At 54.5% G+C, this 13,429-nt stretch overlaps 1 protein-coding gene across 2 annotated transcripts in view; it reads left to right on the top strand.

Moving 5' to 3' along the window:
• GRIK5 (glutamate ionotropic receptor kainate type subunit 5) overlaps nucleotides 1-13,429 on the top strand; it is a 61,247-nt gene that overhangs the window by 34,356 nt on the left and 13,462 nt on the right. For both annotated transcript variants that reach the window (XM_055145047.1, XM_055145046.1), the window contains 3 exons: nucleotides 11,119-11,232; nucleotides 11,310-11,419; nucleotides 11,682-11,855. In XM_055145047.1, the coding sequence (XP_055001022.1) occupies nucleotides 11,119-11,232; nucleotides 11,310-11,419; nucleotides 11,682-11,855 (398 nt within the window). The remainder of the gene's footprint in view (nucleotides 1-11,118; nucleotides 11,233-11,309; nucleotides 11,420-11,681; nucleotides 11,856-13,429) is intronic.

Genomic DNA, 13,429 nt, shown 5'->3' with positions numbered 1-13,429 from the left:
ACAGCAGGGAGGGCATGTGCCTTGCCTACGGCTGACCCAGGTTCCATCCCCGGCACCTCATACGGTCCCCCGAGCACCACCAGGAGTGATTCCTGAGTGCGGAGTCAGGAGTAAGCCCTGAGCATCTCTAGGTGTGGACCCAAAACAACAACAACAACATCACAATTCTATAAGGTCTTATTTTTTCTCGTGGTAGTAAGCCAAAGAGAAGAAAGGGGCTCTTGCTACAGAATACCCCTGTTTTGAACAAGAAGTTCATCCCTGGGGGGCTGGAGCAATAGTACAGCGGGTAGGCATTTGCCTTGCATGCAGCCGACCTGGGTTCAATTCCCAGCATCCCATATGGTCCCCCAAGTACTGCCAGAAGTAATTCCTGAGTGAAAAGCCAGGAGTAACCCCTGAGCATCGCCGGGTGTAACCCAAAAAGCAAAAAAAGAAAGAGAGAAAGAGAGAAAGAAATTCATCCATTCATCCCTGGGGACATGGATATGATTCAAGTGGTCTAATACTTGCCTAGCACCAGGCCAGCCCCAAGTTCCAGCCCTGGTACCTCATGCCCTACCTGCCCAGCACCAGCAATGATCCTGGTGTCCCCCAAGCACCCTAATGTTGAACCATTAGACTAGTGCCACCAGGTTGAACATCAAAAGGGAGTGACCCCAGATCCCCCACCCCAACAATATTGGTTTGAGTCCTATGATATTTCTGGAGGGCTAGAGTGATAGTACAATGAATTGGGTATTTGCCTTGCAAGCAGCCGACCCAGCCTCAATCCCCCACACCCTATATGGTCCCCCGAGCACCACCAGGAGTAATTCCTGAGTGCAGAGCCAGGAGTAACCCCTGAGCATCGCTGGTGTGTGGTCCAAAAAGCCATAAATAAATACTGTTTTCAGAGGGGCTAGAGAGATAATTCAATGGATAGGTTGCTTGCCTTGCACACAGCCAACCTAGGTTCAATCCCTGGCACCTCATATGGTCCCCTGGGCGCGTTCCAAGATGTTCCTGGCCCCAAAGAAGTCCACTTCATCTCACTGAAGTGTCATTCCTCACCCCCCCACCCCCCCACCCCCGCCCCTGTCCCTGGCAGCCACCAGTCTGCCATCTGACAAGCACTGGACACTTCATCTTAGTGACCTCATCCAGCGTGCAACCTTGCAGGACAGCAGGTGTTCTCTTGAGAGTCTGGGCCGCACGTTACCCGGACAGCACAGCTGCGTCCCACTTTCCTCTGTCTCTTTCCCCCCCCCCCTACTTGGGGAACCCTACAGGATGCCGAGGAGTGGGGTCAGCCACGTGCAAAGCAAAGGCCCACCACACTCCAGCCCCTCAACCCCATCTTCCCCAAGAATCTCTCTTTGGATGATGTTTGTGGTCTGTGTTTAATTATTTAATTAACTTTGCTTTATGTCTGTTTGTTTGTTTGGGGTCACAACCAGAGGTGCTTGGGGATCACTCCCAGGGGACCTCATGGGGTGTGGGCCTCTGAACCTGATTTGCCACATGCAAGGCAAGCGCCTTACCCGCTGTACTATCTCTTCTGCCCTATTGAGTTAGTTTTAGTAGATACTTGGGGCCTACCTAGTCCCTGTCAGATATGATGTGTGTGTGGGGGGGGGGTGGGAGGGGGTTGGGCCTCACTTGGTGATGCTCGGGGCTCACTCCTAGCTCTACAGTCAGCAATCACTCCTGGTGGTACATGAGGGACCCTGTGTGGTGTCAGTCAGGGAAGAAACTTGGCGTGCATGTGACACAAGCACCTAAACCTCGGTACCCTCTCTCCGGCCCCTGCGTGGGGAGGAGCTGCTGTCCCCGGATCAGTGCTTGGGGTGGGGGGGTCCATTCCTGGGAGCACTCAGGGAAGCAGGTGGTGCTGGGAGTCACCTCCAGGCCTCCCACATGGGAAGCTTAGGCTCCGGCCCTTGGAGCTTTTTCTTTTTTCTTGCACAGTTCCCTTTTATTCTTTGTATTCCGGTGCCCTTCCTCCCTCCCTTCATCACTGTTGTCATGAAGAGGATGGTACCCACTCCTGGCTCGGGTGCGCACATGTTTTCATCTATGGTGCTCAAATGCTCAGCCGCAGTGCTCACCGCACACCAGTAGCAGGGGGGCTGACATCTGCGCTCAAAAGGCTCATACGCGGTGTGGTCTCAGGCGACAGCTATGGGCTCACCCATGGCCTTGACAGCAGCGGCAAGTCCTGTCAGCAGCGTTGCTCTCACTTCTGGTCTTATTTGGTTTTGTTTATTTTTTGTTTTGGGGCCGCACCAGGCAGTGCTCAGGAATCATTCCCGGAGGGGCTTGGGAGGCCACAGGGGGCTCCGGGGATCAAACCCAGGTTGGTGTCGTGCACAGCCAGGCCTGACCTGCTGTACTTCCTCTCCGGCCCGTCTCTCACCTCTTTTTATTTTTATTTATTTACTTATTTTTTTCTTTTTGGATCACACCTGGCGTTGCACAGGGGTTACTCCTGGCTCTGCACTCAGGAATTACCCCTTGCGGTGCTCAGGGGACCATATGGGATGCTGGGAATCAAACCAGGGGCGGCCACGTGCAAGGCAAACGCCCTACCCGCTGTGCTATTGCTCCAGCCCCTCTCCCTTCACCCAGCTATGGTGCAACCAGAAGTCACTTTTGCAGATTGTTTGATTTGGGGGCCACACCCGGCAGTGCTCAGGGTTTTTTTTCCTGGTTATGTGCTCAGGCGTGATCCCTGGCAGTGCTCGGGGGAATCCTGTAGTGCCGGGGTTTCAAACCAGGATCTGTGAGAATGCAAGGTGAGCGCCTTGGCCCCCAGATGATCTCTTTGACCTCAGAAATCACTGTGGGTGCTGAGGATTCCAGCCTGCGGTTACCGCGGGCCGAGCCACCAGGATCCTCCTCGGCACATGCAGGACTTTGGGGATCTGAAACCGTGAACTGTTGTTTGCAGACCAGTACCCCAAACCCCTGTGCTGTTCCTCAGGGCCTGAAAAATATATAATATATATATGCTTATGTATGAATAATTTTGGTTTTGGAGAGCTGTGCTCCTGGCTGTGATCAGGGATCATTCCCAGTGGTATTCAGGCACTTTTAATTTTTATTTTACTTATTTATTTATTTGCTTTTTGGGTCACACCCGGTGATGCGCAGGGTTACTCCTGGCTCTGCACTCAGGTGGTGCTCAGGGGACCATATGGGATGCTGGGAATTGAACCCAGGTTGGCCGCATGCAAGGCAAATGCCCTACCCGCTGTGCTATTGCTCCAGCCCATTCAGGGACCTTTTTGGATGCTGGAGATCTAACCCAGGTAGGCTGCATGCACGGCACACACTGTCCCCGCTGTACTATGTCTCCCACCCTCACCAGACTGAATTGTAGATTGAAAATGATGACTCAGGCTACGACCTGGATTTCCTAGCGGCAGTGCGGCCCCGGGGCAGGGCATTTGGAGTAGTTGGCCATCCGTCCCCGTGGGACAGCGTGGAAAAGAGGAGATGCTGGGATCAGAGGGTGCATGAGAGGGGCCCCATTTAGGTGGCTGCAGGGTCCCCTGGGGCATCAGGGTTGGGGTGCCCTCACCTCCCTCCCCCCAGCCCCATTACAGGATGGAAACAGGAAGCAAGTCGAGAGTGAGCTTCTGGGCTGAGACGCCCCCCAGGCAGCTTGCAGAATTGTGTGGGTGTCACTGTGCAGCTGGACGGGAGTGGTTGAACTCACCCCACCACCCCCACGGATGGGCATTCGGGTGGGTAGTTTCCAGGAGTTGCCAGAGCAGACGGCGGCACCGGCAGCCAGGCCTGTGCTGTGGGGGAGAGTTCGCTGCAGGAGTGGAAGTTCTGGGTCAAAGGGCATGGATGCCTTTTTAAAGTCTCTCCTGCCAAATGACGGTTCAGAAAGGTGCTGCCAATTTATATTTCCACCAAAGAGACTGTCAGATGTCCCGCATGCTCTTGCCAGCGCTGGTTATTATCCATCTCTTTAAAAAAAAAAAAAGTGGGGGGGTGCTGGAGCAATAGCACAGAGGGTGGAACGTTTGCCTTGCATGTGGCCGACCTGGGTTCGATTCCCAGCATCCCATATAGTCTCCTGAGCACCGCCAGAGGTAATTTCTGAGTGCAAAGCCAGGAGTAACCTCTGTGCATCACTGGGTGTGACCCAAAAAGAAAAAAAAAAGACTTTGCCAATTGGAGGGGCTAAAAATAATTTCCTGGTATTTTATTTTATTTTTTTAGGTTTTATTTATTTATTTATTTTTATTAGTGCATCACCGTGAGGTACAGTTATAGACTTAGAAACTTTCATGCTTGTGTTTCAGTCATACAATGCTCGAGTACCCACCCCTCCACCAGTGCCCATTCTCCACCACCAATGATCCCAGTATCCCTCCCACTCCCCCAATTTCCTGATATTTTAACCTACATAGGATGATACATGACTGCCTATTAATCCCCACGGGATGTGATGGGATGGAGCAAACTCCTTTCTGTGCTTTGCCTGTGTTGCACTCATGGTGTCTTCTGAGTAAGAGAACAGCCTGGTAGAGGAAAACCCTTTCTTTCTTTCTTTCTTTCTTTCTTTCTTTCTTTCTTTCTTTCTTTCTTTCTTTCTTTCTTCCTTCCTTCCTTCCTTCCTTCCTTCCTTCCTTCCTTCCTTCCTTCCTTCCTTCCTTTCTTTCTTTCTTTCTTTCTTTTTCTTTTTTTTTGTTTTTTTTGGTCAAACCCGGCAATGCTCAGGGGTTACTCCTGGCTCATGCACTCAGGAATTACTCCTGGCGGTGCTCGGGGGACCATATGGGATGCTGGGAATCGAACCCGGGTCGGCCGTGTGCAAGACAGATGCCCTACCCGCTGTGCTGTCACTCCAGCCCTGCCGTCTTTCTTCCTTCCTTCCTTCCTTCCTTCCTTCCTTCCTTCCTTCCTTCCTTCCTTCCTTCCTTCCTTCCTTCCTTTCTTTCTTTCTTTTCCTTTCTTTCTCTCTCTCTTTCTTTCTTTCTTTCTCTTTCTTTCTTTCTTTCTTTCTTTCTTTCTTTCTTTCTCTTTCCCTCTTCCTTCCTTTCTTCCTTTCTTTCTTTCTTTCTTTCTTTCTTTCTTTCTTTCTTTCTTTCTTTCTTTCTTTCTTTCTTTCTTTCTTTCCCTCTTTCTTTCTTCCTTCCTTCCTTCCTTTCTTTCTTTCTCTCTTTCCCCCTTCCTTTCTTCCTTCCTTCCTTCCTTCCTTCCTTTCTTTCTTTCTTTCTTTCTTTCTTTCTTTCTTTCTTTCTTTCTTTCTTTCTTTCTTTCTTTCTTTCTTTCTTTCTTTCTTTCTTTCTTTCTTTCTTTCTCTCTCTCTCTCTTTCTTTCTTTCTTTCTTTCTTTCTTTCTTTCTCTCTTTCCCTCTTCCTTCCTTCCTTTCTTTCTCTCTCTCTCTCTTTCTTTCTTTCTTTCTTTCTTTCTTTCTTTCTTTCTTTCTTTCTTTCTTTCTTTCTTTCTTTCTTTCTGGCTAAACTGGTGGTACTCGGGGGAGCAGGTGGTGCCAGGGCTCTAACCTGGGGCTCCCATATGCATTACATGTTTTCTAACCCTTCGAGCCATTTCCTAGCCCCAGGAGACCTTTTTTTTTTCTTTTTGGGTCACACCCAGCATTGCACAGGGGTTACTCCTGGCTCATGCACTCAGGAATTATTCCTGGAGGTGCTCAGGGGAACCATATAGGATACTGGGCATCGAACCCGAGTCGGCCGCGTGCAAGGCAAATGCCCTGCCCTCTGTGCTATCGCTACAGCCCCCCAGGAGCTGTATTTATTGGTTGATGTTTTGGTTTGGGTTTGGGGGCCACACACGGCAGTGCGCAGGGCTTTCTCCTGGCTTTGTGCTCAGGGATCACTTCCTGGTGTGGGGTTGGGGCACCATACAGGGTTCTGGAGCTCAGTCCAGGGGTGGCTGCCTTGTAAGGCAAGCATCTGAGCCACTGAACTAGCTCCTGACCCCAGGTGACCCTTTTTAAGGTTTTTGTTATTGTTGAACTGCTCTTCAGAAAGACTCGGCATCCTCTCAGCACTGAGCATTTGAATTAGCTTCTAGAGATGCAGACAGTAGTCTGCCCTTTCTGGTTTCTGAGCCATATCTCGTGGTACTCAGGGCTGCTCCCAACTGGTGGTGCTTGGGGGACCACGCCATGTCAGGGATGGACCCCAGAAGGAGTGCCCACATACAAAGCTTCCACGCCCACTCCGTGGGCCACACCTGACGATGCTCAGGGGTTAATCCCGTCTCTGCACTCAGGAATTTCTCCTGGTGGTGCTTGGGGGAACCTTGGGGATGCCAGGGATTGAACCCGGGTCAGCCACATGCAAGACAAATGCCCTCCCCCACTGTACTAGCACTCCGCCCCCAGTGCCTGTCATTTCTATAGCCGAAGCACCATTTGGATTTTCCCTGCTTCTGCTGGTGGGCCATGGCAGGGCGGGGTGGCGCGGTGGGATGGGAGGTGGCAGATGTGGGCGAGCAACTGAGGCAGTCTGGTCCACCCTGGACTTTTACATGGGGCCTGACCCCTGTGGCTCCGCGCTCTGATCCAGATCCTGGGTTATGTGATCAGAATGGACTCACTTGGGGGCCACCAGAACCTGCCATTGACTCGGTGACCCGTGGAGTCAGGGCCACCATAGGAGATAGCCAAAAGGAAGCCCCTCAGCGCCCCCATCTTCCCATGGGAGTTGTCCCAGAGCAATTCTGCATCCTTTGGGGGGCATTAGAGAGACTGGTCCTGCTGCTGGTGGCCAGAAAGGAGTGGAGTAGAGCTTGCTGCCCACGCCAGGGACCTGTGTGGCTGGAGCAGGAGGCAGATGAGTCTGGAGCACAGTCTGACTGAGGTTCGGTGTGTGTGTGTGTGTGTGTGGGGGGGGGGGGTGTCTGTCTGTCTGTGTCTGGAGACAGCCTGACTGAGGTTCGGGGTGTGTGTGTGTGTGTGTGTGTGTGTGTGTGTGTGTGTGTGTGTGTGTGTGTGTGTGTGTGTGTGTGTGTGTGTGTGTGGTGTGTGTGTGTGTGTGTGGTGTGTGTGTCTGTCTGTGTCTGGAGACAGCCTGACTGAGGTTCAGTGTGTGTGTGTGTGTGTGTGTGTGTGTGTGTGTGTGTGTGTGGTGTGTGTGTCTGTCTGTGTCTGGAGACAGCCTGACTGAGGTTCAGTGTGTGTGTGTGTGTGTGGTGTGTGTGTGGTGTGTCTGGAGACAGCCTGACTGAGGTTTGGGGTGTGTGTGTTTGTGGTGTGTGTGTGTGTGTATCTGTCTGTCTGTCTGTGTGCCCAGAGCCAGTCAACAGGGCACAGGATGTTTGGGAGCTGGAGCCCGTCGGCTTTTTCTCCACCGGAAGCTTCAGTATAAACTTCCCTCCTGCCCGAGGGCGCCATCCATCCACCCCCGCAGCAGAAAAGTGGCTGGGACAGAGTATACAGCACCAGCATGAGGCTGAGACGGGCCAGTAAACCCACTCCAGGCCTCAGTCAGGGTCCAGTCTGGAGAGAGCACTAGAGCCAGTTACTCAAACAGAGGAAAAAAAAATTATTTAAAAAAATTTATTTTAGGGGCCGGAAGCGATAGCACAGCGGGTAGGGCGTTTGCCTTGCAAGCGGCCGACCCGGGTTCGACCCCCGGCATCCCATATGGTCCCCCAAGCACTGCCAGGAGTGATTCCTGAGTGCAAAAGCCAGGAGTAACCCCTGAGCATCGCTGGGTGTGACCCAAAAAGCAAAAAAAAAAAAAAAAATTTATTTTAAATTTGTTCAGGCCACCCCCTGCAATGCTTAGTGCTCACTCCTGGCTCTGTGCTCAGGGATCACTTATGGCGGGCTCAGGGAGACCATCTGAGGTGCAGAGGATCGAACCCTGGTTGGCCACATCTGAGGCAAGTCCCCTCTGCGCTTCCTGCCTTTGATCTTTGAGATCGTGTCCCCAGGCCCTAGCAGATCCTAGGATGTGTGACAAGGAGCAGTAACATGTCCTTCTGGAAGCCCAGAGCTCTCTCCTCGGCCCCAGGACAGCAGCCACCACGTGACCCGAGCCCACCTGTGACCCAGAGCCTGTTGCTCGGCATGCCCATGACTGGTGCTTGAAGGGAGCGCATGGCCTCCCAGGAATGAAGTGGTCAGCGCGATAACCCAGCGGGTGAACACAGAGCTCCTGGCAGAAGTGTGTGAAAGGGCCGGAGATCAAGTATCTTTGGCTTTAGGGCCAGAGTGTCCGGGCTCCCTGGCTCCTGTGGTCTGGAGAGCGTTCAGACAGTAAATGCCTAGACAGACGGCTGCGGGGAAAGCTGCCCTTGCCAAGCCCTGCAGCCACAATTTGCCCGGGAGTTAGCCAGGCAGGAAGTGGCTGCATCCCTGATTCATCCCTTTGCTCAGAAGGAACAAAGGTGAAACTACTAGAAACTTCTTTTTTTTTTTTTTGAGTCATACTCAGCGATGCTCAGGGGTTACTCCTGGCAGTGCTGGGGGGGAAATCGAGCCCGGGCCGGCCACATGCAAGGCACACGCCCTACCTGCTGTGCTATCACTCCAGTCCCACTACTAGAAACTTTGAGGCAGTCCTGAGGCGCTGTTTGATGTCTGCTGGCCCTATGGTTCTGCACCTGTCAGGAAGCCGCAAACTGGCTTCTGCCCGCCAGGCGTGCCGCCTTGTGCCTCCCTCTAGCTCCCCCTATTGGCAGATTCTGGCCCTGCAGGAAGGTCAGCTGCACTGCACGGTCAGGAGCCAATGGAGGGGGGCGTGGGGGAAGGCGCTTGGAACTAAGGGCCATCCCCAAGGCTTTGGTTGGCTTTCAGACATTTAGACGACCCCTCTGGCTTTTCTGCAGTGGCTGGTTGTATGAATTCTTCCAGTCATTTCACTGCAGAGATGAAACGACTGTGAGGGTCGCCCTACCAGGGGAAGAAATTTCGTCTTCTCTAGAGTGGTTAGTTGTATACACTAGAAATGAAGAGGAGGGGCTGGAGTGATAGCACAGCGGGTAGGGCATTTGCCTTGCACACAGCCGACCCGGGTTCAATTCCCAGCATCCCATATGGTCCCCTGAGCACCGCCAGGGATAATTCCTGAGTGTAGAGCCAGGAGTAACCCCTGTGCATCTCCAGGTCTGACCTAAAAAAAGAAAAAAAAAAGAAGAGGAAACGGGAGGGAGTGTCCAAAGATCTGAGAGAGCAGCATACTACCGACCTGGGTTTAGTCCCCGGCATCCCATATGATCCTCCAGGCATCGCCAGGAGTAATTCCTGAGTGCAGAGCCAGGAGTAACCTCTGAGCATCACTAGGTGTGACCAAAAAAGAAAAAAAAAAATTGAGGCCAAACCTAGTGGTGGTGGCCACTCCCAGCAGTGCTTGGCCTGTTGGTGCAGACCTGAGGGCCAGTGCACAGTCCCGGCAGCCAGGTTACACGGAGAGCTGGAGCCTTACATATACAAGTTGTGAAATTTCACTCTCGCCTTTTTTTATTTCCTGTGGAGGAAGGACCCACCTGGTGGTCCCCAGGGACCACCTGGCTCTGTGCTCAGAGCTAATTCCCAGTGGTGTTTGGGGACCGTATGCAGTGCCAGGGATCCAACAGGGTCCCGCGTATGCAAAGAGAGAGCACCTTACTCCCTGTACTATCTCTCCGGTCCTTTTCAGCATTGATTTTCGGTTTTATTTTGTTTTGCTTTATTATGTTTCCAGGCCATATTCTGTGTCAGTGGTGCTCACGGATCACTTCGGGTGGTACTTGGGGAACACTCCAGGTGGTGCTTGGTGATCAGTCTGGGTGGTACTTGGGGATCACTCCTGGTGGTACTCAGAGGACCGTCTGTGTGACTAGAGATAGAACTGGGGTTGGCCATGTGCAAAGCAAGTGCCTCACTCCTTGTATCATCTCTTCTGCACCCAATTGCCACATTTTTAAGGGAATGAAACCCAAATCTGACTGCCTGTCTCCACATCCACGGCAGCTTTGTCACTGGAAGAACATACCTCGACCTGGGGCTTTGTGCTCGGAGGGGTGCCACGCTCAACTGTGACATTGCCTGTGGCAGGGGGTAGCTCCCCACTCCCCCGCCCCCATTCCCCATGTCAGGGTCAGGGACCGGCCCCCTGCTCTTGCTCCCGAGACACTGCCTTCAGGCCTGGGCTCCTCCTGCCACAGGGAGTGTCGGGCTCTCTGCATGGCACTGCCAGCCTCCCCCTCACTGCCCTCTAACCACCTGGCTCTGTTCCCAGAGTTGGACTGGGGACAGTCAGGGGTGGGCGCCGGGAAAGAACAGGAAGGACTGGTGGTCATGACAGGTGCCTGGGCCAGCAGACGGGACTTGTAGCAAGGACTGCTCGGGATGAGGGTTGGTTAACAGATTTACCCATTCCTCTCCGTCCCGGAGCCAGGTGGCCCAGGTCAGGGCACCCACAAGGCGGGTGACCAGGATCAGCGTGTCCAAGGCACTTCCTGCTCCGCCACCTTCCCATCACCATGTCCACTTGTGGAGGAGGGCCCGGGGAGCACTTGAACTCTTCCCGAGAACTACATCCATGTGGCCTAACCTCTCCCAAGGCGGCACCCCTGGAGAAACAGTTTAAATCTGTGAATTGGTGGGGGGCCCTGGCATCAGTGGGGCATAAGGCCAGGGCGAGTGGGGACTGGGGACAGGGAGGTAGAGTACCTTAGGGGGCAGGCAAAGCATTTCTTTTTTAGTTTGGGGGGCCGATGATCTCCCAGAGGGTGGATTTGGGGAGATCTTTTTGTTTGTGTGTGTGTGTGTGTGTGTGTGTGTGTGTGTGTTGGGTTTGGGGCCACACCTGGCTCTGCTCTAGGCTCACTCCTGCCACTGCACTCAGGGATTGCTCCTGGTAGGTCCCAGGGGACCATTTGTGACTCTGGGGATCGAACTGGGTCAGCCACACGCACAGCGAATGCCTTTGTGAGATCTGTAATCATGACGAATGTCCTTAATAATGGACTTGACAGAACTGTGGAGGTGGCAGTGGGGGTGGTGGGGGACAGGCAGGCAGGACGGAGGCCACGAGAGCCCCTAGAGCTGACCGTCACCCCCAGTGTTCACAGGCCCTCTCTCTCTCACTCACTCTCTAACTGCCCGTTTGTCCCCGCCGCTCCCCACACCGCGGCCCCCTGCTTTCCCTCCAGCAGAAGGCGGACCTGGCGGTGGCCGCGTTCACCATCACGGCCGAGCGGGAGAAGGTCATCGACTTCTCCAAACCCTTCATGACCCTGGGGATCAGCATCCTGTACCGCGTGCACATGGTACGGCCCCCCCTGGGCGCGGGGGCGGGCGGCGGGTGGGCAACGGGGCCTCCGCCTCTCACCGGCTCTCCCCCCAGGGCCGTAAGCCGGGTTACTTCTCCTTCCTGGACCCCTTCTCCCCCGCCGTGTGGCTCTTCATGCTTCTGGCCTACCTGGCCGTCAGCTGCGTCCTCTTCTTGGCTGCCAGGTGAGTGGCTGCTGCTGGGAGGGGTCTTGGAGCTCCCCCACCTCCGCTGGGGTCTGTCCTCTCCGTGGTTCTTCCTTCAAGGGCTTGGGCTTCTCTCATTTGTTCTCTGTCTCTCTCTCTCTCTCTCTCTCTCTCTGTCTCTCTCTGTCTGTCTCTGTCTCTCTCTCTCTCTCTCTTTCCCTCCTTCATCTCCTCTGAGCTTGGTGGTTCTTGCCTTGGCCCTGGCCCACAGCTCCCATCCCCCATGTCTCTCTCCCCACAGGCTGAGCCCCTACGAGTGGTACAACCCCCACCCGTGCCTGCGGGCGCGCCCCCACATCCTGGAGAACCAGTACACGCTGGGCAACAGCCTCTGGTTCCCCGTGGGCGGCTTCATGCAGCAGGGCTCGGAGATCATGCCCCGGGCACTGTCCACGCGCTGCGTCAGCGGAGTCTGGTGAGTGTCCGTGCGCTGGGGACGCTGCCGGTTGGGCGGGCGGAGGAGGATCACGGTCCTCCCCCAGCCTCAGGCCCCTCCTGTGGCGAAGGGTCAGGGTAGCTAGGGCCACGCTGGGCCACAGATGCAGCTGCACCCAGCAATGTCCTGGATACCACAGCTGTGTTCAGGGTGGGGACATCTGATCTGCGCCCCCACCCAAAGTCCTGTCGGACCAGCGACGTGGTTGGGGCTTTAGCAGGGGAGGGGTGCTCAGGGGCGAGCCTGGCAGAGCCTGGCAGTGCCGGATCAGCAACATGGAAGGCAAGAGCTTCTCTGTGCTCTCCCTCCTCCTCCCTCCCTCCCTTCCTTCCTCCCTCCATCCCTTCCTCCCTCCCTCCCTCCCTTTCCCACCCTTCCTTCTTTCCTTCCTCTCTCTCTCCTTCTCCCCCTTGTCCCTCCTTCCCTCTCCCTCCTTCCCTCCCTCTCTCCTTCCCTTCCTCCCTCTCCCTCTCCCTCTCTCTCTGCCTCTCTCCTTCTGTCCTTCCTTCCCTCCCTGTCCCTCCTCCCTCTCTCTCCCTGTCTTTCTCCCTCCCTCTCACCTTTCTCTCTTTCCCTCCCTCCCTCCCCTCCCTCCTTCCCCTACCCTCTCTCTCTCTCTCTGTTTTGTGGCCACATTGGCAGTATTCAGGGCTTACTTCTGGCTCTGCGCTCAAAGATCACTCCTGGTGGGAGATCATATCTGGTGCTGGAGTAGAATCAGGGTTAGTCGTGTGTGAGGCAGGTGCCTTACCCACTGCTGACTCCTGGGCTGCTCTGACACTGGGGGTGGTGGGGAGGGTCACACATTGAGCCGGGGTGTTGGCCACATTGCCGCACAGGGTTTTGAAGGCTTTTTTTTTTTTTTTTTTGCTTTTTGGGTCACACCCAGCAATGCTCAGGGGTTACTCCTGGCTCTGCACCCAGGAATTACTCCTGGTGGTGCTCAGGGGACCATATGGGATAATGCTGGGATTCGAACCCGGGTTGGCAGCGTGTAAGGTAAACACCCTACCCACTGTGCTAATTGCTCCAGCCCCATGGGCTTTAGCTGTGCTTGCAAACATTTGCCCGGGCTCACACATCTCCGAGTAGTCTCACACTTTGTTGTGGCACTGACGTATGCCTGGCTGTGATGCAGCAGGCACCACCATGGCCCCAGGGACCACAGGTGACAGCGCTGCCAGGAGGGGACTGCAGTACTCCTGAGCCCCTGCGCTACTCACGCCCTGCCCCCAGTGTTCAACGTTGCTGAATGAATTGGAACATGGGCACACTTGGTTTTTGTTTGTTTGTTTGTTTTGTCTTTTGGGGTCACACCTCACCCTGCCCAGGGGTTACTCCTTGCTCTGCACTCAGTGCTCTGAAGACCATATGGGATGCTGGCGATCAAATCTGGGTCAGCTGCGTGCAAGGCAAACGCCCTACCTGCTGTGCTATCGCTCCAGCCCCTCATGGGACACACTTGTGACAAATCCAGATTTCTTGCTTTGCTTGACCCCCAGGAGATGGGGAGGAGCTCGGGGCACTCCCCCCACCCCCGCCCCCGTCTTTGC

The sequence above is a fragment of the Sorex araneus genome, chromosome 8 (genome assembly GCF_027595985.1).
Source record: "Sorex araneus isolate mSorAra2 chromosome 8, mSorAra2.pri, whole genome shotgun sequence".
NCBI lineage: Eukaryota > Metazoa > Chordata > Mammalia > Eulipotyphla > Soricidae > Sorex > Sorex araneus.
Note: the sequence above shows the minus strand (reverse complement) of the source record. Positions and strands in the feature narration are given on the sequence as shown.